This window comes from Eriocheir sinensis, chromosome 3 (assembly GCF_024679095.1).
Source record: "Eriocheir sinensis breed Jianghai 21 chromosome 3, ASM2467909v1, whole genome shotgun sequence".
In the NCBI taxonomy this organism is placed as follows: domain Eukaryota; kingdom Metazoa; phylum Arthropoda; class Malacostraca; order Decapoda; family Varunidae; genus Eriocheir; species Eriocheir sinensis.
This window is the reverse complement of record NC_066511.1, coordinates 22,107,524-22,134,379: the sequence shown is the minus strand read 5'-3', so window position 1 is coordinate 22,134,379 and position 26,856 is coordinate 22,107,524. Positions and strand designations below refer to the sequence as shown.

The 26,856-nt window shown below is 39.7% G+C and overlaps 2 protein-coding genes across 13 annotated transcripts in view; one reads left to right on the top strand and one right to left on the bottom strand.

The window, feature by feature from the left end:
- The window catches only part of LOC127006573 (polyhomeotic-proximal chromatin protein-like), a 78,945-nt gene that overhangs the window by 18,006 nt on the left and 34,083 nt on the right, over positions 1-26,856 (bottom strand). For 5 of the 12 annotated variants that reach the window (XM_050876623.1, XM_050876680.1, XM_050876580.1 and 2 more), the window contains exons 2-13: positions 25,533-25,770; positions 20,138-20,254; positions 13,121-13,297; positions 12,509-12,691; positions 10,728-10,790; positions 9,399-9,446; positions 6,629-6,728; positions 6,369-6,508; positions 3,208-3,358; positions 2,723-2,940; positions 2,057-2,331; positions 467-1,323 (exon numbers count right to left, since the gene is read on the bottom strand). In XM_050876623.1, coding sequence (XP_050732580.1) covers positions 467-1,323; positions 2,057-2,331; positions 2,723-2,940; positions 3,208-3,358; positions 6,369-6,508; positions 6,629-6,728; positions 9,399-9,446; positions 10,728-10,790; positions 12,509-12,691; positions 13,121-13,297; positions 20,138-20,254; positions 25,533-25,757 — 2,554 coding nt within the window. In that variant the 5' untranslated portion in view covers positions 25,758-25,770. Of the gene's footprint in view, positions 1-466; positions 1,324-2,056; positions 2,332-2,722; positions 2,941-3,207; positions 3,359-6,368; positions 6,509-6,628; positions 6,729-9,398; positions 9,447-10,727; positions 10,791-12,508; positions 12,692-13,120; positions 13,298-20,137; positions 20,255-25,059; positions 25,215-25,532; positions 25,771-26,856 lie in introns of those variants that run through there. The other 7 variants (XM_050876649.1, XM_050876612.1, XM_050876634.1 and 4 more) reach the window with 7 other exon arrangements.
- LOC127006601 (uncharacterized) lies at positions 15,082-20,127 on the top strand. Its single transcript, XM_050876690.1, has 2 exons — positions 15,082-15,410; positions 16,346-20,127. Exon 2 carries the CDS (start codon positions 16,380-16,382, stop codon positions 17,214-17,216), a length of 837 nt encoding a protein of 278 aa, XP_050732647.1. The 5' UTR covers positions 15,082-15,410; positions 16,346-16,379; the 3' UTR covers positions 17,217-20,127.

Genomic DNA, 26,856 nt, shown 5'->3' with positions numbered 1-26,856 from the left:
CTATGACAAGTGACGAAAATAATTGATGTACATAACATCCCACTGCTTTTAGCCTTTACTAGAAAGATGTCTCATGGAACATTTGTATGGAAAGCACTTATATTTTTAAGAACAAAAAATGTGGGACTAAGTTGACAGTTTCACAACCTCCAAGGACAAAACGGACACTGGACACTTTGCTTGCCCATGGTCTGGTAAAAAAAATATAAAAAATACAGATATTCATGTTTGCTTAAGTTTAAGATTCAATGATGTTACTATTTCTAAGGCAAATTTTACTGTGATCTTTTTATCTTTGACATCTTTCTGAAGGCTGACCTGCCATTTAGGTGAGTGATAAGATGGGAAGCAGTTTTGCTGATCAAAATTGACATAAGGCTTCTATGGCTATTTTCAAGTATCTTAGCAATAATCACATTCACAGTAGCTATTCATAAGTATAATATAATCAAAGAAATCCACTTACTTTCCCCACTTTCACTTGATGTTCCATTCACAGTTGGCACTTGTGTCTGCGAAGACATTTGTGAAGGCACTGTCTGAGTGTTGTGGGTGGCAGCTGATGAGGTCATCATGCTGGCAGGTGTCATAGGACTAACTTTTTTCACTGGGCTGCCCTCAGTTGTGGTTGGGGTCAGTGGATTCACTTTTTTATGAAGGCTGTTTTCAATTTTTACTTCAGTCTTTGACTGCAGTACTGACTGTGTGGTAGAGCTAGGAACCATTGCTGGAGCTGGAGACAAGATTGGAGGTTGCATGGATGTAGTGACTTGAGACACAGGACCATTAGCAGTCTGCTGCTGTTGCATTTGTTGTTGTTGTTGTTGTTGATGTTGTTGATGTTGTTGTTGTTGTTGTTGTTGTTGTTGTTGTTGTTGTTGTTGTTGCTGCTGCTGCTGCTGCTGTTGTTGTTGTTGCTGTTGTTGCTGCTGTTGTTGCTGTTGCTGTTGCTGCTGCTGTTGTTGGTGGTGCTGTTGCTGTTGTTGTTGTTGTTGTTGTTGTTGTTGGTGGTGGTGGTGCTGCTGCTGCTGCTCCTGCTGCTGCTGATGTGACTGTTGTTGTAAGGCAGTGTTCATAGGAGCAAGAACTGGAGCAGTGGTAGTAGCAGGAGCTTGACTCGTCATAGGCTGTATTGTTGCATGAGTTTGTAGTGACACATTTGACATTAGAGTGGGAGGTGATGGGGCCACAGAGACCTGTGCAACTCCTGTGGCAGTCTGTTGCGGTTTACCCATTTGAGCTCTGACTAAATGTGGCAGACCTGGAGGAGGCTGGCCAGCTGGGGGAAGTGGGGCAGTGGGAGGTGTCATCGGCACTCCAGGTCTGTGAAGATAATAATACAAAACTTATATATTTTTATTCATTATCAACATTTCCTATCAAGCAAGGTGTGATAGACTAATACAGCTGACCTCTCATAAAAAAGAATAGGATTATTTTGAACATGCTGCTAATATGAGAGAGAGAGAGAGAGAGAGAGAGAGAGAGAGAGAGAGAGAGAGAGAGAGAGAGAGAGAGAGAGAGAGAGAGAGAGAGAGAGAGAGAGAGAGAGAGAGAGAGAGAGAGAGAGAGAGAGAGAGAGAGAGAGAGAGAAATGGGAGAGAGAGAGAGAGAAAGTGGGGGGGGGGAGGGAGAGAGGGGAGAGGAGAGGAAGAAAGGAGAGCGAAAGGGAGGGAGGGAGGAAGGGAGGAGGAGGAGGAGATGGTGGAGAGAGAGAAAGCAAATACAAAACTCATTTACACTACACTTACAGATTCAATAATCACCCTTGTTATACCACTTGCACTTCTCAAATGAACAACAAACCTAAATATTCAGAACTTAAATAGAAATTGAGGATTGGTAAAACAAACCTAAAAATGGCTGGATGCATACACACAATTAACTTCTCATATACACAAATATTGTAAAATATTCAAATCCAAAATGTGTTATGTTGTTTTCAAATTGTCATTTTCAATATAAATCTTAACTATGAAATTACTCACTAAATGTACCCCAAAAATATACATTTCAGAGAGGAAGCTTTTTCATATATTTGAGCAAATATACTTACTTTGTTTGGCTAATGCTGGTGATTGCTTGTACTGATGCTGACTGAGTAATGGCTTTGTTTGGTGCAGATACTGATGAGGCATTGGACATGGGGGCAGGAGACACTGATGTTGGATGCATCACTTGAGTACCAGCATTAGCAGTGACAGCTGTTGCTACCATGGTGTTACTATTGGTGACTGTATTGTGAGACATTTGTGCAGCGGTAGACATCTGAGTGGCATTACCCATTGCAGGAGAACCACGGCTTGTTCCACTCTTCCCACGCATTTTATTCTGTTAAAAAGGAAAATATGAAGAAAAATTAACTACACTATTATTGTTGCTGATCAAACTACAGATTTCGTTAACAATGTTAGAATCAAAGCTGTACCTTCTTTATTTTCTGAGCATACACATCTGTCAACATTTCCCTGTGGATTGTGCATTTAATAAAGTGTTATGCAAGTAGCAAACTATAGTAAAGCCATCAGAGGCATAGATAGAACCTGACTAATTAATCTAAATATATAATTATTTTTTTACATTTTTACTACTAATAATGATATTCTAAAATTATCAAATGTAAAAATTAAACTTTCCTCTTTATTGACTTTTAAAACATACATTACATGTTGTAAAGTTTCATATGTGGAGGGCATATACCTATATACTATGATGCCTTTACCTGTGGCCTTGGAGGTGCGATATGTCCTGGGGCCAATTGTTGCCCAGCTGTCTGGGTGGAGACTGAAGACCCAGGACGAATCTGTGTGGTGTTGGAGGGGAGGATGGGGGGACGCATGTTGGGAGCCTTGGGTTGGATGTTGGCAGGGATCTCCATTCCAGCTCTGGGTTTGGGTGCTTGAGTGTTGTGCTGCACAGATGCAATGGGTGGCATCATAGCTTGAAAATGAAACTTGATTAGACTGGGACACTTTAACTGTCACATATTATTACAATCATCACAAACACCAGTTTTCCAGTTTACTGCACTGAGAGGGGTTAAGAAAATATGGAATAGAAAAACAGTAAAATTCATGATGCTAAAAACAATGCAAATAAATTTTAAAAATCAAAAGAAATATCTCAATAATGAGCATGTGAAGTGGAAATTGAGGGCTAAATGGTATATAATTCGATCAAACAATCAAGACGTGATGCCAAACTTACAATTAGTGGCATGCATAGCCTGAGGCTGAGGGTTGGAGATGTACACATTCTCTGGCCCAGGCTGTCCACCTCGTATGAAAATTGGTTGATTCTGCGTGGCAAGAAGAGTTGGGGAGTGTAGGGTGCCTTGTGTTGCCCATGTTATTCCTTGCTGTAAAAGAAGAATATATGCACCTAGTTTATTAATGTATTTCAAAAGTACATAAATACAGGACTCATATATAACACCTAATGAATGTACATAGCCATAAAGTATTTTAATTTACTAATCACCCACATTGCACATTCACACCCTGTTGTTTAGACTGCAACTTTACTTGTACATTACTGTCACTGGCACAATAATTTCTCATATACTAAACATTGGATTTTAAAATTAAAAGAGGAATGACCCTTATATACATACTTGGATATTTATATGTAACAGATTTCTTCCATTCCAGCTTTTCAGTATTAAGATCTCTTGCATCTTTCATTTCCATTCCACACTTGAATAATCAGTCTTCTGCCACAACTGACAATCTTTTAGATTGTTCCTTCTTGCTTTCACTCTCAACTTGAGTGGCATATATTCTTTTCATGACTTCTATTTTTCCCATCCTTTCAATATGGCTTCTACACCTAAGGACATTCTCCTTTATTACTTTACATATACTTTATAGGACTTGCCATGATACCCCTCTCTGGTAAATCCTCATTCTTCACCTCATCACTTCTATGTACCCTACATTTCTTTGTTCCGAATCATATCTATTTCTATACTTGTGCTTTTTCATGTCACAGTTGTTTTATTATTATTGTATTTTTTTTTTTTTTATTACACAGGAAACAACTGCAGGGTAAAACAAAAACTTTAAAAAGAATTGCTAAATTACAGCAACGATCATAGGAGATGAACCCCCCATAAAACCAATGAGGTATATGCGCGGCTCCCAGGCCTTTGTATAAGGCAGCTAATTTGCCACTATTTACTACCCGCAATCTCAGATTTTTGTATGTTCACTATTTCTTCATGCAACGACGCTACAAATGTCTCAGGATGGGGCCCAAGGCCTGTACCAAGGAGGAGAGGGCTAGAATTTTGGCTCTGAAGGAAGAAAATGTCCCAATACAAGAAATAGAGCGCCATCAGGGGCGTGACACGACGCCTTATTTAATGCATTCTGGTGGTCGCTCGCCACCTGCCTACCGGGGTGAGCGGCCGCCAGTATGCGTTGAATGGTGTGTCTGTCACGTCCCACGGTCCCAGACAGTGCGCTATTTCTCGTACTGGGACATTTTCTTCCTTCAGAGCCAAAATTCTAGCCCTCTCCTCTTTGGTACAGGTCTTGGCCCCCATTCTGAAACATTTGTAGCATCGTTGCATGAAGAAATAAGAAATAGCAAACATACAATAATCTGAGGTTGCGGGTGGTAAATAGCAGCAAATTAGCTCCCAATACAAAGGCCTGGGAGCCACTGACTCATGTATTGTATACCCTACAGACTTGAGGAACACCGCTGGGGTTACCAGATACCACCAAAAGTGTTGCCACATAGACTGTAGTTGAATTGGACATCCGTCATACTGCACGTATCCCTCATTGGTTTTATGGGGGGGGGCATCTCCTATGACCAATGCTGTAGAAGGTGTTCAACATTGGGCAACAAAAATTATCTCTTCCTTGCGAGGCAGCTCCTTTGTACAGGCCTACCAGCCTCTTGCAGACTCCTACGTTCTTATGTTCTTAATAAACCTTATGACAAAAGGCTCTCAACTCTTAACATGTTCTCTCTTGAGAAACGTCACCTCCAAGGAAAACTGATCGAATGTTTTAAAACACTTAATGGCTGGCTTTACGAATGTGGACAAATCAGAACTGTTTATAGTCAATGATACTTTGCAAATGAGAAATAATAAGTGTAAACAAAGAAATTCAGACTACCAAATTTTCATTCACAAACATTAAAGTGTGAGAATGGAATAAGCTCACACCTTCAGTGGTTCAGTGCAACATGAATGACTCCATAAAAACAAGCTAGACTGACACTTCCTTCAACTTAATATTTACTAAAGTAGAAATGCAAAGTTTTGGAGCCATTTTACTAATACGTATAAAATAACTTAGGGCCGCTTTCAGTCATTTTTGTTTGTTTGGATTGTTACCAATGGCAGTGATCGGCGCTATAGTATTTCCAAGTAAACTGGCCGATGGGGTAGTAATGGCTGCAGAGGCAGCAAGAGGTGTTGAGAGTGTGTGGTAAGGTGCAGGGCTAGGCTAACCCCACAGCCGCCACTACCCCATCGGCCAGTTTCACATGGAAATACTATAGCGGCGATCGCCACCATTGGTATCGATCAAAACAAACAAAAGTGACTGTGAAAGCGGCCCTTAGGTTTAAAGACAGACTGCCTAGTCTGCACCATAGGGTCTGTGTGTTTTGAATTTCTATGTAAATCTATGTTCTCATGTGTGTGTGTGTGTGTGTGTGTGTGTGTGTGTGTGTGTGTGTGTGTGTGTGTGTGTGTGTGTTGTGTGTGTGTGTAATTTACCACCATGGCCTGATCACGTGTTGGACTCGTAATCGCCAGCAGGTATACCCTCCTGACATGAGCAAGTGCTCTTTATCATCGATCTATGGGTACTGCCAGGACCTCACACACCACACACCTCATTGGTCATCCCCCTTGCTCAAGGGGGGACAGTAACCACTCCTAGTCAACGGAAAGAATCCGGCCTGAGTGGGCTCAAACCGCCGCCCTGTCAGACTGTGAAGCCTGGCAGCGCAGCGCTTTAACCAGTTGCGCCACGGAGTGCGTGCGTGTGTGTGTGTGTGTGTGTGTGTGTGTGTGTGTGTGTGTGTGTGTGTGTGTGTGTGTGTGTGTGTGTGTGTGTTACTCACCAAGGTCTGGTTATGTGCTAAACTTACAAGCATCAACAAGAACTCTCTCAGAAAGAGCTTGGAGTTCAAGTGATGAATATTTGGGTATAACTGTAACCTTACATCACATCCCCACACACATCCAGGAGGCAGAACACAACTCCTGACTGACACCCTATGCCCATTCAGTGGGGTGGACAGGGGGCACGGATCAAAGGAGACTGCCTATCCGTCTCCAGTGAGTATTAATCTGGTGATGATTGGATAGGTCACGTTATAAAATTCATCACCTCACTTACCTTCTGCATGTCTGTGGCCTTGTGGGCTGAGGAGTGTGCTGGGAGAATGTTGTGCTGCTGACTGCTGATGACCCCCACGGGCAGCTGACTGATCACCAGAGTCTGGTTACCTGTGGTTGGGATGGCCGCAGGAGAGTAACCTATTGGAACAACATTGTAATGGTTGTAATGCAGTCTTCTGTATAATCAACCTAGATTAACCTTTCTCTTGAACTTAAAAACATGATCTACCCTATGGCCAAAACTGCCAGACCAATTACCTTGACCTCCAGCCTGAAGGACTCCTGCCTTGCCTGCTGTAGCTGTCAGCATGTGTGGTGCAAGTTGCCCTTGGAATGGCTTTCCAGCTGCTGCAATGACCTGTAACAAAATAAAATAAAACAATGTTTTCCTAAATTTTCAGTGTATCAGCATGGAGAAAGACACAATTGTAATCAGACACACAGTATCTTATGACCAATATTGGAACTCCATTTTCTTTATCCAAACAAAAAAATAAAATAAAATAAAATAAAATAAATAATCTAATATAAATCAATTCAAATGTAGTTTCTCCTCTAGCACACTTCATTATTTTCAGTATCCCCATTAGATACTAAAAGGGTTAACTTTACATGATGATGAAAGGCATGAAGCTTTAGTATGAATGTTGAACATCATTAACTATTTTTTCTTTTATGAAACAAGAAATATGAAGCTTTGGTATATGCTTGGGGCACATTCTGTAGAAACTCCACATAGTTTGAAATCTTATAAAACAAACAATGATTTAAAACCTATCATTGTAATTAAAAAGAAAGCCAGAACTAGATGGGAGCAACACCATAAGGAACTAAAGTGATGTGATAAAAAATGTTTACATTCCTAGCTGCACATATACTACATGTAAATGTGTGTCCCCTCAAAAATAGAAAATGTATCAGGTTTACAGGACATATGAGTTACTATAACCCATAACATATTTTTTTCCTCATGTTAACAGTCAGTGTGCAGACATAACACAATTACATGTTATCCATTATGGAATTACAAACATATTACTAAATTGGCACAAAACAGAAGTGTAAACAAGTAAATTCTGACTGCACCAAATTTTTCTTCATTAACGTAGTGCGATAATGGAATAAGCTCCCACCTTCAGTGGTCCAATGCAACAGGATTGACTCCTTTAAAAGCAAGCTTGACCGACACTTCCTTCAACTAAATTATTGAACTTAAATCTTGTCTTTACTCTTCTTAATGCTTCTCATGGTTAATTCATAATTGCTGTCACATCACTCAATGATGGACCTCACCTAACGAAAGCATTCACCCACTCCTGCTCTGTTGCTTATATCCAGCTTTGTTCCAGGTGTTAAAGATCTGTTTTATTTATTTGATCAGAGAATTTTTGGAAACCATGGACAATGATATCTTTCCAAATGACTAAAAAACATGTGAAGTCAAACATATGAGTGACGAGAGCCCAGAGACACTTTAGCAGGTGTAAACAAACATTCTTGTGTGAGTAGTGACAGGCTGAGGTACACGTGACATCAGATGATAAATGTGGCATGGACAAAATAAAACATGTAATTATTTATGCATTCTTAACTTCTTGGCAGATATATGTTTACACCATAAGGGTGAGACAAAGGGAGACAAAGGACATACTGTATATTTTGGCAAATAAGGCAACCTTTGGATAAGACAAGGCCCAGAATTCAGTCTAAATTTCATATCTGTGGTATAAGACGATGATGGAGGTAGGGGTAATGTGCGCATCACTGGGAGTACTGTGAGATTTTGGGATCAGAATACAGGATAGTGTTAAAGTAGAGATTGTACTAAATTCTTTCAATAAGTATGATATCACAAATGCAATGAAAGGTATTGAAGAGGATGTATTGTGAGACACAAAGGACAAAGGTGAAGCCGACTCACCAGATTCTGTCTTGGACCCAAACAATGACAATGTAAACAATGAGTCTCAGGATGTTTGAAGAACTCTTGCCTCAGACAATAAAGCTTGTGATTTATATGGATTTTAAAAGTTATTATTTCACAATGTTTTTATTGGTGTAATACCACACTGGTCATGTATTTTAGTTAGAAATAAAAATTGTTCAGTATTATAAACACTACAACTGTTTTCTGGATTGACAATTCAAGAAACTTTCGCCGACTCAACATTAAGATTGTACAGGATGTTGAGGTTAGTATTTGCAATATATTCATGAAGGAATGACTATAAGGTCCAACATAAATGTGCTATATAAAAACATTGTATAGGGTGGATTACAAAATTTATCTACATTAGTATTTAGAGTTGAAATTCGAAGGTCATTGTTTCTTTATCTGGCCAATAAGATGCCCTTGTCTCTTATTCTTATTATTCAATGTTGTCTTATCTGCTGAAATATACACTATGTTCTTTCAAACCACAACTAAAAAATGAAGGTCCTTGAATTGCATGGGCCCCACTTAAAGACCCTAAGCAGAGTCCATATAAATGGGATTAAAATTGTGGGAGAAGTGGTAGAGAGGTAGGAAGCAGTAGAAAGACAATGGGGAGGTGAAGATGAAAAGGGTACGTGCTGGAGGCTTGCTGAGTAGTTCAATAATAATCAGCATTATCAACGATCCTATTTCTCACATATGCAGGGAAAGATGTCAACAATAGGCCATATGACCATTCTGATGGGTGTTATGGGTGATAATACTAGAGGGGAGCCCAGGCATCAACCACAGCCTCCAGCAGCATAGCAGCCATATCTTTTTAAGTCCCCTCTTACAAGACTCTTATGGGGAGGCAGTGGCTGGGTGGTTAGTGTGTGGGCACTGCGTCCAGGAGGACGCGGGTTCTCATCCCGCCCACCACCACAAGCTGGGATTTTTCACTCACTGCTGAGTAGCCTAAGAATACCCACGTGCTGTCTTGAAGACTACCTATCAACCCGGACTTTTAAATTCTCTCTCCAAGAAAGTATCAAAGATGAGTTCAGGAGGGCAGCATGAGCCAAGCCAGATGGCGCCACTATAAACACTTGCCTGCGCCATAACAGACTGGAGCCGACCATCAGGCCCCACCAAGAAAGTCTACCGGCGCCAGAGGCAGAAATGGAAAAAAATAAATAAATCATAAATAATAATAATTATAATAATAATAATAATAATAATAATAATAATAATAATAATAATAACAATAATAATAATAATAATGATAATAATTGTGAAATAGAAATGTATTCCTGATTCCTTTATCTCATGCTACATTACCTTTTATTAACACTTATTACAACAATTTCATTTTACTTAACCTCATGAACAAGGATTTGCAGTCTAACAATGCTCTAATTAAGGGCACTGGTAAACAAGAAAAGCTCAGTAATATCAAAATTATAATTTTGACTGGTAGTCAAGAGGATAGGACCTTGCCTGGCAGCTAAATGGTTGAGTAACCTACACATGCCATTGAGGGTCATGCATCAACCAAGGCAACTTCTGGGGTGGAGAATGAAAACTTTCTAGTAATTAAATGATGCTGCTAGACAATGGTGTTTGAACCAATGTGCCAGGCACAATCCATGGGTTCAACCCAGTATGACACAGCTATGTCTGAGGCCGATGCTATCCCGTTGCTACATTATATGTAGCAAAAATGTCTTATATTTTACAATCAGATCTGTAAGGAGTTTATGTTTCAAAAGCAATTACTGTTTCCTATAGGTGTTTATGTTTCAAAAACAATTATCATTTCTTATATCACCTCAACAGCTAATTATTTTCCAGCAGTCATGGCAACAGGCAGAATTTCATACTATAATTGGCTTCATTTATCTAATGAATACAAAAGGCTCCACAAGCCACCCAAGAGAGGATCATAAGGCAGTAATAATCCACACTCTGACTGATGCTAAAGTTCCTGCAAATTGCCGATCATTATTTCTCCAATAAAATTCTCCCTAGAATGCCAAGATGTAAATAAAACAACCATTCATTCACTGTGCACAATCCCATGATATGGTATGAGATGATAGATGAGAGTGCATATAATTATTAAAGCTCTCCTCATCCTTGTGGAGAATTCATCACATGGCACCAATCTTCACACTAATAGAAAGTTAGGAAGAAATCAGTAGAAAACATAATTCAAGTAGATATGTTTGCATTTTTACAGTACATGATATTTCAGTTCGCACTGCATCTGATAACTATGCATTATAATTGTGCATATCACACTGTAGAAATCTGCCCTCATAAAAAGTGAAGAAAGCTATGACATGACAGACGGAATGACTGACATCACAGATGACACTTATGTGGGAATGATACAGTAAACTGAAGTAGGTGCAATGAAGTATCTATGGTAGTACATACATATGTCTGAAGACTTGGATGATTGATGTGCCTGATGGTTTGAAGAGGGTTGTGATTGTTTCCCTGTACAAGAGTAAAGGTAGTCACTATTTGTATGATTTGCTCAAATAAAGATGTGCACAGTACTAGTGTCATATATTCATTCACCACAAAATATTTTATGTACTCCTTTCCATCACTTTCTTTCAATAATGATGTATACTTCTATCAGTCAAACATTCCCATTCTTACTCTTTATTCCTATTCCTTGCTTTTTTCACATTTTCTTACCATCAGTTGCACATTTGCTTTCCTTAGAAATTATATAATACCTACCTTCTCAAAATTACTTCTAACATTAGTGATTATTTTCATTTTTGCCAAGTGACTGGTACTCTTACTTCATATTCAAGATATGCTTTAAAGTTACAAGAACATTCTACATGGGCATATCAATAAAATACAAAGAAAATTCAGAAGCACTCTTCTATTTCCACACACCAGTCCATGTACTATTGTACTGACAAGAGCACTCATGACATCTTTATCCAAGAAGCAGTTCATGACCTCTCATGACCACCCTGGCTTAAAGGACTCAAGGTTTTAGTGCTTTATTTGCACCAACATCCTAATATTGTCCCTATCACAGTGGCAGTAACACCTCTCATGTAAAGTGATTACCATTACCAGCCCTGAATTATTTTTTGGCATTTTGGCATCAATATGAGAACTTAATTATCAGAGACAGACATGGTTGAGTTGGCTGCAAAGATCAATTAAATCAATTACAGTTAAGTCTTGCATTTGGCGTGTTCGGATTTGTCAAATTTACACTTACCAACCCTAACCAATTACTACCCTAATTCTCATATAGTGACCATATTCTCCTATTTGGTGATTATCTACCTTCCAGAAAACCCTAAATCTTATTTTGTAACTATATTTTTACATTTGACAAACATTTCCCCCAAAGGAAATGCTCTCTAACCATTCTTGGTGTATTTTCCTACCTAAAGTTTAGTAATTTATCATATATTACAATCCCAGTTCTCAGGTACTTGGCCACCATATTCTGTAACTGATTGTTTTTCCAGTGTTCATGGTTTCACTAGCCATTTTCTTCCCTTATCCTACGCTCTCATCATTAGCAGAAAAGAGGAAAAACAAGAAGCCACATTGAATGGTCATACAATGACCAGCTATCCCAACTTAATGGCCCTCATCCTCATCCTCACCTTCACCCTCATCATTATTTAGAAATGCCCTTAAAGGTGAAGAGCTGGATATTGATATTTTATATAAGCAGACTCTTTCTTTGTGTGATATATCAAGCATGGGATGAAACTAAATTATTTAAAAATAAACAAATGAATAAAGTTTCAGTTGAACAAGGTCACATAAACAAATCAGACTCCACATTTGGAGCATAATTTGATTCAATCAACACTGATGGTCAGTTTAAAAGCAAATTCCTCATATAAGAGGCAAAAAGCTAAAAGAAAATGTAACAAACACCACCAAATTCATAAAATTGAAATAAAAATCTAGAGTAACCAAGTTTATCAAAGCAAAGGTCTGTTAAAAATGCATAATAAATGGAGCAATGATATTTCCAACTTTACAATAATATTCAAACAAATAGTACAATGAAAATATGAAACAGGTAAAACATTCTTACTATAAAAAAAAGATGAAAGTTTCCAAGAATACAACTTGTGAGAAATTCTAGTTGCGAAAATACAGCTAAGTGGAAATATAATTTCATCTTGCATGCAAGATTATGAAATAAAAAAGTGAAATACCTGGAGTGGCTGGTTAAGCTGGTTGAGGGTGTTGGGCTGTATGGGTGTGGTGTTCATCCCAGTGGCTGTTTGAAGGGTGAGGTTGCTGGGCATGATAAGCTGGCCCTGGGCATTCTGATAAAGCTGCTGCAGGTAAGGTGCACCAGGTATGCTCCCCTGAATTACTTGAACCTGAGGTGAGAACTGAAAAAAAAAAAAACGTTAATCACTACCTTCAGAAAAAATTAATTAACTGACACAATGTTCTATATGAATTCATGAAAACATATTAGGTTTTTGAACGAAGAAAAGCAAAAGAACTATAGCTCATAACACCTTTCAGAGTATACAAGACAAGAAACAACAAGATGTAATGTCCTCCTGGAAGAGAATATGGAGTGGACAATGGGGCAGTATAAAGTGCATAAACGGGAAAAATGGGTAACTTGTGATGGCCAACTCTTCAAAAGGAATTCTTGGTGAGGAGTAAGGCATCAGAGCCTTACACAGATAAATAGGGGTTACTATAAGTCTGATATATATGAGATGGAAGTACACAGTAAATCAAAAATAAAAATATCTAGAAAAAAATAAAGACAATAGAGGGACATGAATATAACTTTATTATCACACCTGAGGCATGGGAGAAGGTGAAACTCCTGGATGAGTGAGAGGCTGAGGGGCAAGAGGATGCTGGAGAGGCTGATGAAGTGCTGAAACTGTATTGGTGGTGGTCTGTGGGCCTGGTGCTGGGGCAATGGCCGGTGGTGCTTGTTGCATCCCTGATGATAAGGACGCCTGTACATAAAACTGTAAAGAAGCAGGATAAAGTTAGTATAAAAGTGATATGATTAAAGCAATGACAAAGCAATACTTCCCAACCTAAAATTAGAATATGTAATTAGTAAAGACAAATTCCTACCTCAGTCGTACTGTAATATATTCTATTTGTAAATGCAGAACTAGACATACAGGGAACAGCCTTTTAATGAAATGGCAGAAAACCTATCTATTTGTCTGACAAAGTAGATAATTACCCTATATGTAGTATTATGCACACATGTCCATACACAAATGAACAAGATTTTTGAGGGTGGGCAAAGTCCACAAGAAAGACAAATACAACTATGGAAAAGCTAACTTTTCTGCCTTAAAGAATTATTCTGGTAAGGTTGACTGGAATGAAATTATGGAAGCATAAAAATAAAGGAACATGTATCAAAACTGAAGGCAGGGCATGATGTATAAGAGAAAATATTGGATATGTGTGAGATAATTTTTAAGACAGATGTTTGTGAAACCTATGCTGGAAGGAATTCAACTGAAAATGGATGAGATCAAAGTGAACACGCAGGTGTTGAAAATGATGAAGAAAATAAATAAGAGAAAGGCAGAGGGACCAGATGGAGTGTTAGGATGAATCTTAAGGAAGTGTGCTGAACAACTTGCGGAATCAATTATTCACTGCATCATCGAGAGCTCTCTAAGGAAAACGTACTGCAGGAAAGGAGAGCAAGTATCATCCCAATATATGAGTGAAAAGGAAAATCCTCTAAACCAGTGTAATATGTAAAACATGTGGAAAAAAAAAAAAAAAAAATATATATATATATATATATATATATATATATATATATATATATATATATATATATATATATATATATATATATATATATATATATATATATATATATATATATATATATATATATATATATATATATATATATATATATATATATATATATATATATATATATATATATTATAAAAATGGTTAAAATTTTTGGAAGACAAACAATTTTTATCTTAGAGACGATTTGGTTTTTGAGAAGGATCTTCATGTACAATCAACCTGCTAAGTTTTTATACCAGTAATTAATATCATGCAAGACAGAGAAGGTTGGGTGGACTGTATATACCTGGATTTTAAGGAAGCCTTTGACAATGTGCCACATACGAGACTATTATGGAAATTGAAAAGATATGGTGGACTTCACATCATTTGTAAAATGGATAGAAAAATATTTGCAAAGAAGAGAAATGAGAACTTTTATGAAAGATACAGCTTCCTTAAGGAGAGTGACAAGCAGAGTGCTTCAGGGGTCAGTTTTGGCTCCTATCAGTTGTTCATTTATATCAGCAATATGCTAGGAGTAGTTATATAAACCTTTTTGGTGATGATTGAAAAAATTGAAGACAGTGCAGCAGCAAAGAATTAATAGAGGATTTGAACAATCCATACATATGGAAATGGAGATGGAATTTAATGCAAAGATAGGCACTGTATATTATATCATATAATAATCCAGAAGGTAAAGATGAGTACTAGAGATTTATACAAATTATCTGAAATAACCCAGCATATTAATATATCTGATCAGCAATAATAATATACAATTTTTTTAAAAATAAATAATTGAAATTAAATCTGACTGGTTGGTGTGTGTGTGTGTGTGTGTGTGTGTGTGTGTGTGAGAGAGAGAGAGAGAGAGAGAGAGAATGTGTGTATGTGCACATGAGAGCATGCATGCGTGCGTGTATGTGTGCGTGCATCCGTGTATGCGTGAGTGTGTGCATGTGCATGTGTGTGTGTGTGTGTGTGTGTGTGTGTGTGTGTGTTGGAATGAAAAAAAAAGTAATAAGTTAAATACTCCAAAATTGAATCCATGTTATATAAGAAGTGAGTTGGAAAGAGTACTCGACACATGTGGAGCTGATATCAATGTGAGGAAGAGGAATTAAAGAGAAGGTAAGGCAAAGGGAGGATGGGGGGGTAGCAGAGGGAGAGGCCATTCACTACAAGTGGGGAGTAATGGCTGAGACTAGCAAAGGTGTGGATCACATTTCTAAAATGCCAACAGATTTAACTCTGACTCAGGAACCTAACTCTGCACAGTGGGACAAGTACACCTACATGGTAAAGTAGCTACTCAGTTGAAAAAATATATATTTTTGATGTTTTTTTGCTGAAATATTAAAGGAAGAAATAGAAATATTGAAAGTGATCAAATAGTAGAGCAAGATGTTTTTGCAGTTTAACAAAAACATTAATCACCTCAAGAGTAAAACCAGTTGTACTGAAACACAATTTACATACTAAGATTTTTACTTGCATGACTTGTAAGCAAACCTAAATTGTGCTGTTATTGTTATACCCAATATAATATACTGCAGTGTAATAGTTTTTTTTTTTTTTCTCATAAGGGACATGGATACTCAGTATTTACCTAACGAGTGATAAAATGATAGACAAATTCAACATTTGTGCATTTTTGGTCAATAGAACTTAAGGTGAGTTACAAAACCAAGTGGAATATGAAAGTTTACATCTTTTTTTAATATTATTATTATTTTAATTTTTTAAGTTCTGCCTATAGTGGCAGTAGGCTTTTTACCGGGGTTTCTTTGATGACCCCAGCCCATTAGTGGAGCAGGCAAATTTTATTTATAGTGGGTGCCATGTTATATGACTCTTGCCTGGCCCATGCTGCTCCCCAGTGATCCTCTAGACTAAAGTCACTGAAGTTAGGGTTGATCAAAGATCTCGACAGTATGTGGGTAATCTTCCACCACTCAGCAATGGTTAGAGATATCAGCATGTTTTGGTGGGACGAACCTAGGTCCACAGGCTCATCACGCCTGCATGCTGACCACTCAGCCACCATTACCATTACATATAACAAAGTTTTGATGTGCATACTTATATGAAGATAAAGAAGTCCAAAAAGTGAATGCATAAATGTCTGGAAGTCATGCGGGGATGTAATATTGTATATAATATGTATTTGCAAAACAGCTCAATAGTCCAACAGGAACATCTTCATTAACAATCACTCATTTTCATATGTACAGAATCCACAGATGCTGTTTTGATCCACTAGCCACGATGGACCCCTTCACAGTAGGCATCTTAGTGACCTGCGGACTGATAGCTATTAACATGATAGTGGCAGTATCTGTAGAGAAATCTCACCACAGAGCCCTTGCTGGTGTAGAACACAAAATTGGTGGAAGCTACATATTAGCCAATACAAAAGATGAGTCTGATGATCTGACTAGAAGGCTCATCAGGCCACAGGATAATATAAGAAATTACACAGACCTACAGAACTCATCAGACATCAATTTGCAGACTATTAAGAATGACAAAGGTCTGCCATATACCATTTCAAGTTATGAAAATCCACCAAACATCAATATGTCTAGTACCACTGAGAGTGACCACATGGCAGCAGTCACAACAGAGTGTACCAAAAGCTCTCAAAACTCCACCCAGAGTGACACCACCCCACAAGATACCACACATGATGATGCTAGCCCTTCGAACTCCACCCAGAGTGACACCACCACACACGAAATTGCTGGCGCTCCGAACCCCACCCAGAGTGACACCATCCCACAAGATACCACACATGTTGATGATAATAGCCCTCCATGCCCAACCCAGATTGACTGCACCCCACAAGATGCCCTAAAGAGTGATGCTACTGATCCAAACTCCACCCAGAGTGACATCACCTTACAAGATGCCACACACAGCGATACTAGCCCTTTGAATCCCACCCAGAGTGACACCACCCCACAAGATACTACACACAATGATGCTAGCCCTCCGAACCCCACCCAGAGTGACACCACCCCACAAGATACCTTACAAAGTGATGCTACTGACCCAAAACCCACCCAGAGTAACCCCTCTCCCACAAGATGCCACACACAGTGATACTAGCCCACTGAACCCCACACAAAATAAACGCTCCACAAGATGCCGCACACAGTGATGCTACCACTCCAAACTCCGCACAGAATGACCACCCCACAAAATGCCGCACACAGTGACACTAACTCTTCAAACCTCACCAAGAGACCAACCCTCATGACATTGCTAAGTGACATCAGCCCAACAGACACCACTGAGAGGAATTGCATTGCACCAGACTCCATTCAGAGAAATAGTAGCTCAACAGATATCACAAAAAATTACAGCAGCCTGGCAAATGACAAATACTACCCAGTGTCACTAGTACATCAGAAGCAACTGAGAGAAATACAGGCTATCCAAACACAACTAAGAATGACATAAGAAAACCAATCATCAATGACAGTGCCAGCGATCTGCCAGACCACTGAGTGACAGCAGTCAACTAGATTCCGCTGATAGCAACAGACACCCATCAGAAACCAGCAAGAAGTTACCCACCAATTTAGTGCTCATACTAGGTCATACTAGGCCCCCAAATACCTATAAACATATTCCTGATGCTCATTAATATGTTGTCAGTACATCTTATTGAATTGAACATAATGAATACAATCAAAACAGATACAGACCCACAATGTAAATACACTCCTAGTAAGATGCCAATACAAGACACACCATAATATCGTGCTATGTGTCCTTAAAGGCGACACCACGAAAATAAAGAAAGAAACTACTCATTGACTAAAGGCATCACTCAAAGCAACTCAGACACTGTCATACAATATATAAATCATTTTAAAAGTTGCCAGAATCTACTACCTCACTCACAGTACAAGTACTGTACTGTAGGATACTAATCTGCTATACCAAATAGTAATGTTTTAGGATATGGCAGCCTAACCTATTCATATTATGTTTGTTAATTTATTACCCTTTCCATTAAGAGGTAAACAGTGAAAGTAGAACAATTAAAGGAGGTGCAAGAAAGAAGAATGTAATGGTATGAACATGACATTAGCAGAGATGAAAAGTATGGGTTGGAGAGTTATGGACATGGAAATGCATGATAGAAGGACGTAAGGAAGACATGACTTGAGGCAGTTGAATTGTGTTAAGAGAGACTGAGGAGGGAAGGGACTATCCGATGATCAAGACTTGAGAACATGGAAAGGACTAGTCAGGCACGGTAACCCCATATGAGCATGGGGGTAAAGCTGTTAAGACAAAGAGGAATGAATACATAACAATTAAATGCATATTTTTCTATGTATTTATAAGTTTTGAACCATTACCTGTAGAAGTAAAATTACATAAGATGAAGGCGATAATGTTAATAGAAAACTGAATAGATTGTATATGTCTGTGCTAGCCATGTTTTATGGAAAACATTAATATGAGTGGCAATGATAACAAACCTAAGTAAGTGGCCTGCATCATGAACTCATTTTCCACTTGTCTTGGAAACATTTTGCAAAGCTAGTGGGTGCAGGCAACCCTTATGCTACAATAATGCTGCTCCTAAACAGACTATGGTGAAGAACTATATATGTAATATGATTTTAATGTGTATACTATTTAGTGTCTTTGATATTTTAGCAACATACTGCAAAATACAGCATGATAGAAGTATGATTAATTTCCTGGCAGCTTTTCTATTATAATGTAAACATAACTAATTCTTAGCATGATATATGATTTGCTGTTTCTTTCTTCCTGTAGCTCAGTTGATCAAAGCACCTGAGGCATCATATCACATGCCTGGGCCTACCATGACACACTAAAGATGTTGCTTCAGAATCTAAACCAATTAGATTATTATGACAAGTGTTTTGTAATGTTCTTGCAGATGCTTCTAAATAGAATTTCATTATGAAAAGTGTACCATGTTATATCACAATAAGAATGCCAGGTTTGTGGAGGTTATGGACAATTTTTAGGAGGGATGTAAAAACAATTATTATGAAATGTGAATGGATATTCCATTAAACATGTATGTATGCTTTTAATAGATAAATAAATGTATATGACTACACTGCAACAAACTTGTTTCATATTTTTTCACTTTCTTATATACAGTAATCTTACAGGCTCAAGCTCATTCCACTCACAAAATGTGTGTACAAAGTAAAGTATGAATTGCTGAAACACTTGAAATTTGTCTATCACGTGAGTTTCAACTGCAATAATGCATATATTACACTGTGTGTGTGTGTGTGTGTGTGTGTGTGTGTGTGAGTGTGTGTGTGTGTGTGTGTGAGTGAGTGTGCGTGTGTGTACAATATGAAATACAGTAACTTAATAATCAGAACCTCAAGAAAAAAAATTAAAACATCTAGGAGTACAAGAAAAAGCTGAAGTTCAATGAAGCAAATAATAAAAGAAAAGAAGAAAAAAATGTCGTCACCAAAAACTTTTAAGTTAAACCATAAGAAGGTTCCCAAACTGCAGTGAGTAATAACACGACGTTAAACTGATAAGTAGTATGTTAAATTTAGGATGTATATAAGTATAATCAGGTATTACAGCTGATGTGCTTATGATGTGATGGAAACGACGTGTGGAAAAGTGTAGTAGGACAAGATTTTAAATAAAAATAATAATGATAAATGACAAACTCCTCAATGCGACGGGTGGGTGACTGCCCTTGTCCAGTAAGTATCCTTCTGATGTAGCTCAAATAACCAAGCAATATACCATCAACAAAAACTCATGAAGGGAGGGGTCAATGGTATCAGGGGTAAAGATGAAGAGAGGTTGAACACCTCTGTCCTCTTATATTATCAGATTTAACGACTCTCTCTCTCTGAAAACTACTGTAACTACCGAACCGAACAGCTGATCTTTTCTTAGCATATAGCAATCAACACGCAATCACACAGACACTCACTCACTCAGCATTTCACCAAACAGTCATACTCTTGAGGCGCTAACAAGACCCTTACCTGAGGGGACTGCGGAGGCATGCTGGTCGTGACGCCGTGGGGGGAGTGGGCTGCCTGGGGAGCCTGCTGCATCACTTGGGGCATCCCAGGCTGCGGCACGCCCTGAGGGGCCCCCACCTAGGGAAGAGACTTGTATTAAAGACATCTACCAAACCAAGGAGGGAGGGGGGAATATACTGTCACCTGCGCCTGATACCTACAGCACGTTTAGGTTATTCGAAGTACGGATGCTCGAGGTTGACTCTTCACTGGGTTTACCACTTCTTCACAAACATAACCATGTAAATAACAGATGTCGGGAGGTATATAACTCTTTTTAGTACTATGAAGAGCTTCAAAATGATAAGGGTAGATTGGGGGTCTGCGCTTTAGAGTGAGGTCTACCCGGCCAATTACACTTTGATAAGCGTGCGGTCTAACCGGCCATTTACACTTTAGAGTGCAATCTACCATCATATCTATAATTCAGCGTGCAGTCTACCTCACCGGCAAATTTTGCCTCGCCAGTCTGAGGTTATCATGGAGGTAGGATGGGAGTGGAGGCCGAGGAGCGGGAAAAGTGAGGTCAATCTGGTCGGCCGGCGGCCATTAAAGGACTGGCAGAAAGCAGGCGACAGCCACCGCTCCTTTGCCCAACCCTGATATGACCATACACTAAACCATGGCTGCTCTCTTCATTCATTCATTCAGCATACCATGAGCCTGTTGGATGAACGTGTCAACGTGTGAAGAAAAAAAATGAAGAAAGATCCCTGTCTGCTGCGCTACTAATTATGGTTGCACATCAAGACTGTTTTCTGGGGGAAAGTAACGCATGTGGGAGGATGCAGTTGCCTACATTGCCGGCTTCGTCGTGCGCAATTTGGAAAATATTTTCATAGCGAGTCCTGTATTAACGCTGTAACCTTGAAAGACGCCACTGCCTCCTCCATCCACTCCCTTATCAATCTTAAAAGCAAAAGAAGGTCAATATATCCTATACAGACGACGTAATAAATATGTGAAACAAGTGAATAACCATTTAGATAAATTATGGCCAGCACAAAAGCTCCGCAATTTACGCTGGGGACAGTGGACTTCCATAACGTGGCAAGTGCAATATTACAGACTTATGTCAGTAAAACATATTCTCTAAGCTTAGTGATCATATGCAGAACACAGAGCACCATGTAAATCAAACTTATTATCTAAGGCGATTGCCGAAAAATATTTGCAGGTGAGGTGTCACTATACTGAGAAACGGATCACTGCCATGTTGCAGGACAGAGTTAGGGCAAAGAGTCGTCAATATACACAAACTAATTCACTTCACTGGCCAGTAGCATAAACACACAGTATCACATACTCTCTCTCTCTCTCTCTCTCTCTCTCTCTCTCTCTCTCTCTCTCTCTCTCTCAAACCTGACTTTATTTAACAGCCTCTTGTGAGGTACCTTATCGAAGGCCTTACTAAAATCAAGATAAACTACATCGTAACTCTCATCATTGTCAGCTGCCTTGTATACTCTATTGTAAGAGGATAAAAGATTAGTAAGGCACGACTTCCCTTTAATAAACCCATGCTGTGAGTCGTGAATGAAATTATGTCTGTCAATATGGTCCCTAATACTATCTGCTATTATTGACTCAAGCATTTTACCTATAAATGATGTCAAACTAATCGGCCTACAGTTTTGCAAAGAAGATTTGTCCCCCGTCTTAAATACTGGAATAACGTGTGCCTGCCTCCATGAAACAGGCACCACCCCTGTGTCTAGCGACTTCCTAAAAACCAATGTTTGCTGCCCACTGATTTCAGATTTACCTTCTTTTAATACCCTGGGGAAAATTTCATCTGGCCCTGGCGCCTAAGTAACTTTGAGTCTATCTATCTGTCTAATCACGACCTCCCTACTTACGTTGATGTCGATTAATTCTTCTACCTCTTCTCCCCTGTAGATGATGAGAAACGATGGTTCCACACACCTCTCAGCACACATTATACCAGTCATTTATCATACTGGAAGACATTTCTGTTAGAGTCACTGCATTATTCATGGGTATTTCCAGTACAAACAAGAACACCAGTTCTAAAGTTTCACACAGATTCAGATTGCAACGTCATTTGTTGATGTCCGTATAATAAAAAGTGGGTTTCCTTGCCGAACAGACCGCGAAGTTTGGCACCCCTTTCATAAGAACATAAGAACATAAAAATATAAGGAGACTGCAAGAGGCCGGTCGGCCTAAACAAGGCAGCTTCGAGGACAGCGAAGTACAGGCCGGAATCACCCCCCTCTATCACGCTTTCATTTTTCTTGGAAGACACTATCACATCGAGGGCAAGGAACTGCTTCTTGCGGTATGTCCCGCAGATTGCTTTCTCATAAAAATGCAACTGCTGCTTCCTCCGTCAAAATGACACGTCTTAAGAAATCTTTTAACAGCATTGCAGTTAGCAGAATGAGTTATAGTGACGTTATCGGCTTCAGTGTAAGGAGGATAGTAATGTGGGTGTTCGTTGATTATCCCTTACTGACCAGTCAGGATCACTCAGGTGACAAGACAACAAAAGCTGAAATTTCCGGAGACAGGTCAGGTCATTACATAGTTTAGACAACGGTGACTGTGGTCAGGTCATTACTCAAGTCAGGAGCACTAAGGTAACAGTACAAGTACAACATCAGATCAGGCTCAGGAGACAGGTCAGGTCATTATGTAGCTTAGACTAGATACTGGGGTCGACCACAAATACTGCGGTAGACCGCACGCTATATACGTAGCACCCAAATGCTATTAGCTGCGTGTGCCTTCGTGCTCATCTCCGTCATATTGGTCATTGAGCCCTTGAAACACAGGAGTATAAAGTCTAGAATCCTTGGGCCTATGTGACATCAGGGCTACCAGTTTACCTTCCCCAAGTCAGAATGGGTCGTAAGGACAATGCTTGAAATATAACTGGGTCGCCGAGAAAAATCTGAAGATCACTGGTTTAACGGTATAGTCCTTAAATACATGACCGTAGGAGAACACACTTGTAATTATTATCGTGATAATTCTGGGGCTTATGAGTTCCCTTCCACACAATCATCATCAACCTTTATCGATTGGTACTACTACCATGTGGCCCGCGCCAGCTCCCCGGCCTACCCAGTAATGGCGATGGTCTTGGGTCGGGTAGTCAACATAAAGTCATAAACCAAGGAGACAGACGGTAAGGACTAACTCAACAACAAAAAAAGCAAAAGTACGTAAAAACGTAAGTATCTATAACTATATTTTATGTACTTTTTACACATTTTTCTACGTATTTTGGGGCAAAAAAAACGTAAAAATGTACGTGTTTGTTTGTTTGTTGAGAGAGAGAGAGAGAGAGAGAGAGAGAGAGAGAGAGAGAGAGAGAGAGAGAGAGAGAATGAAAATGAAGGAGAATGATAATGATAATAAGACTGAGAATGAGATCGAATGAGAGAGAGGTAATGAGAATGAGCGAGAGAGAATAAGAATGAGGGAGAATGAGAATGAGAGAGAATAAGTGAGAATGAGAATGAGAGAGAATGAGGATGACTGAGAGAATAAGAATGAGAATCAGAGAGAATAAGAATGAGAGAATGAGAATGAGAAAATGAGAATGAGAGAATGAGAATGAGATTGAAAATGTGGGAGAATTATAATGATAATGAGAGAGGTAATGAGAATGATAGAGAGAAAATGAGAATGAAAAAGATAATGAGAATGAGAGATAATAAGAATTAAAGAATAAGAATGAGTGAATGAGAATGAGAGAACAAGAATGAGAAAATGAGAATTAACGATGTCAGATAAATAAGTGCCCGTGGGTTGAATCGACTCGGTAACTTCCCCAGGTTTACACTCTTATTTTACATGCTTTGCAAAATAACTGTGTTCATAGTACTTCTGATAGTACCCAAAGACCTCTACATTCCATTAATGTGACCTGTTTGTATGTAAAAGCCATGGGAGATGAATTACAGATGATTTCCTTGAAATTTCCACCAACGAATCATTAGCATTCTTTTGTGGTGCTCTTTTTCAAGCTTAGTTTTCTCGCCTCCTATATAATGTTTCACAACAAATATCATTTTGTCTTACCGATGCAACGTAATGCTGCCATCCCCGCCTCTGTGTGCACAACCAAAGGCAGAGCAAGCCGGCATGAAGGCAAAATGTTGAGGTGTGTGGGTGTCGCGCGTCCGGCCAGCCGGGTAATGTTATGGGAGGAATTGAGGGAGGGGGCGGAGCAAAGCCAAGGACAAGTCAGCTTCACTTCTGTAACGTCATGCCCTCTCCTTGTATTCTTCCTCCAAGATTTACACATCTAGCGATGACCTGCGCATGGCGATCTGTCTTACTGTTAGTCTGTACGCGGCTCAGGGGAGCCGTGCCTAAAGGCTAAAGTTAGATTCGATTGACTATAGGACCAATGCACCTGCTCCGACACGCATGGCTCCACAAACCAAAATGCCACAACTACTGAAGACAATACAAGACACAGCGTTGCGAAATGGTACATAATCTAATAAGTATTTATACGGCGTACACAATAACACAACTTTTTTTTTTTCTAAGTTAGGCTTATGGCACCGGTATGCTTTCTTTGTGGGGTCCGATGGTCGGCCCCAGCCTGCTTTGGCGCAGGCACAGTACAACTACTCAGTTCAATATCAAGGAAAGTTAACCGCTAGAAGAACGGTAGGTGACACTTTTTATGATGCTAATGAATAAAATATGGACTTCAGCAGGTCACATCATGATTATAATTGATAACTATAGCAATAGAGTGGCCATTCAGAAATTAAAGGTGAAACAAGAATTGTAGGGCAAACAAAGGACCAGTTGGAAAGATAAAATTAAAAGTTATTTAGAACATTAAAAATTTTGTCGGAGACAGATAATTAGAAAACGTTGGGAAAGGCCTTTACCCTGCAGTTGACCATTAATGGCTGAAGGTGATGATGATGATGATACCCACAAGTTGTGGGAGTAACTTGACCAACAGGGCGAGATACTCTACACTCGTGTGTAGGAAGTTGACAGCAGCTACAACAGCTTCCTTGGTTCCCAGGCAGCATCGTCACTAGGAGAACAACCACCCCAACACCAATTCACTTAATTGACACCACTTGGCTTTCTAAACACAAACAAATCAAACATACAGTACGCCAGTACTGTACGAGGACGCCGGGGGCATACATGTAATTATGGAGTCCAGTTAACATACCCACAGAACAATTCAACAACCCTCACCCTACAACTTATGTATAATTATACACGCCTATACTCCCCCCCCCCCCCCCCTGTTATACTTTCGCACTATCTTCTTGCTTTACCTTCTCATGAAAGATAAATGTCCTACACTCAGCTGGCAGACCTGTCTATACATGTGGCTACCCACCTGCTGGGAGGCCTGCTGTACGATAGGCTGGGCAGGAGCCGCGGCAGCCTGCATGGAGACGAGGGTGGTGGCTTGGTGGGCGGCGATGTGGTGGTGGTGCTGAGGCTGAGGCGACGGCTGCGGATGCTGATGTGGCTGTGACTGTTGCTGTTGTTGCTGCTGCTGTGGCGAGGGAGGAGGCACGGCGGAGGCTTGAGCGTGTGCTGCGTCCTTGTCCTCACTCATCGTCCACACACACCTGCAAAACCATGTCACACGTCAGACAGGTCTTCACCTTGTCACCATCACCACCTTAATTAAACTATGGATATAAAATCAGAAATTCTCTCTCTCTCTCTCTCTCTCTCTCTCTCTCTCTCTCTCTCTCTCTCTCTCTTTTAATGAAAAATACCGGTAGGTACATAATAATAAGGGCGAGTTGTTTCCTTAACTGTAAAAAAAACTAAAATGCCTATGTATATGTGGGACTTTCAACCTTTCATCATTTATTTTACATACACTTAGGACCAAAGTGGGAGCTGAATAATGGAGGCAAGTAACAGAGTGCATTTGGCGAGGCGATAACCACTATAAAAAATACTGCCTGTCTGGTGAGGCTGTTAAAAAACTATCATAAACTTTTTCTTATGATTTCAATGGCCCAAGAGCGCTGTGTGGGAGGCTGGGATGCTTTCTCTCTCTCTCTCTCTCTCTCTCTCTCTCTCTCCTACTCAAATTCCCTCTCCCCATCCCTTTACTCCTCCCTTCATTCTCTCCCTGTAGGCCATATCGACCCTGTGGGGAAAATACCCTTTGGTTGAGTTTCTCTCCACGTGAGATGAGGGTCGAGAGGGAAAGGATGGATGGGAGGAGGCAGAGAAAGAACGGGGGTTAGGGATGGAGGAGGTGGTGGGGAGGGTGAAAGGGAAGGAGGATGGGATGGTGCAGAGAGTGGGGGTGAGGGAGGAGGGGAGAGAGGAGGGAGACACGTGACAATACTGTGTTATCATGAGAGAGAGAGAGAGAGAGAGAGAGAGAGAGAGAGAGAGAGAGAGAGAGAGAGAGAGAGACTTTTTTAAGTAATCCCTGTTCTATCTAATGATTTCCCTTAAATATAAAAAGAAAACACGGATCACACTGCAAAGGTGTACCATGGAAATAGTTAAAAGTCAAGATATCTAGGTAGTCTACACCCTTTACGATAGATTTTGGAAACTCGCGATGATAAACCAAACATCCACTGTATTATGATGTTCTGGGAGCCTCGAGGGTTTGCGCCGCGCATGCGCCGTCAGGTTTGGTGGATGAGTCTTGCCGTCTGTCCGTCTTTACTACCATAGGTCAC

What these genes read in the sequence shown, in the direction of transcription:
- LOC127006601 (XM_050876690.1), top strand. Translation starts at nt 16,380, where the DNA reads ATGGACCCCTTCACAGTAGGCATCTTAGTGACCTGCGGACTGATAGCT.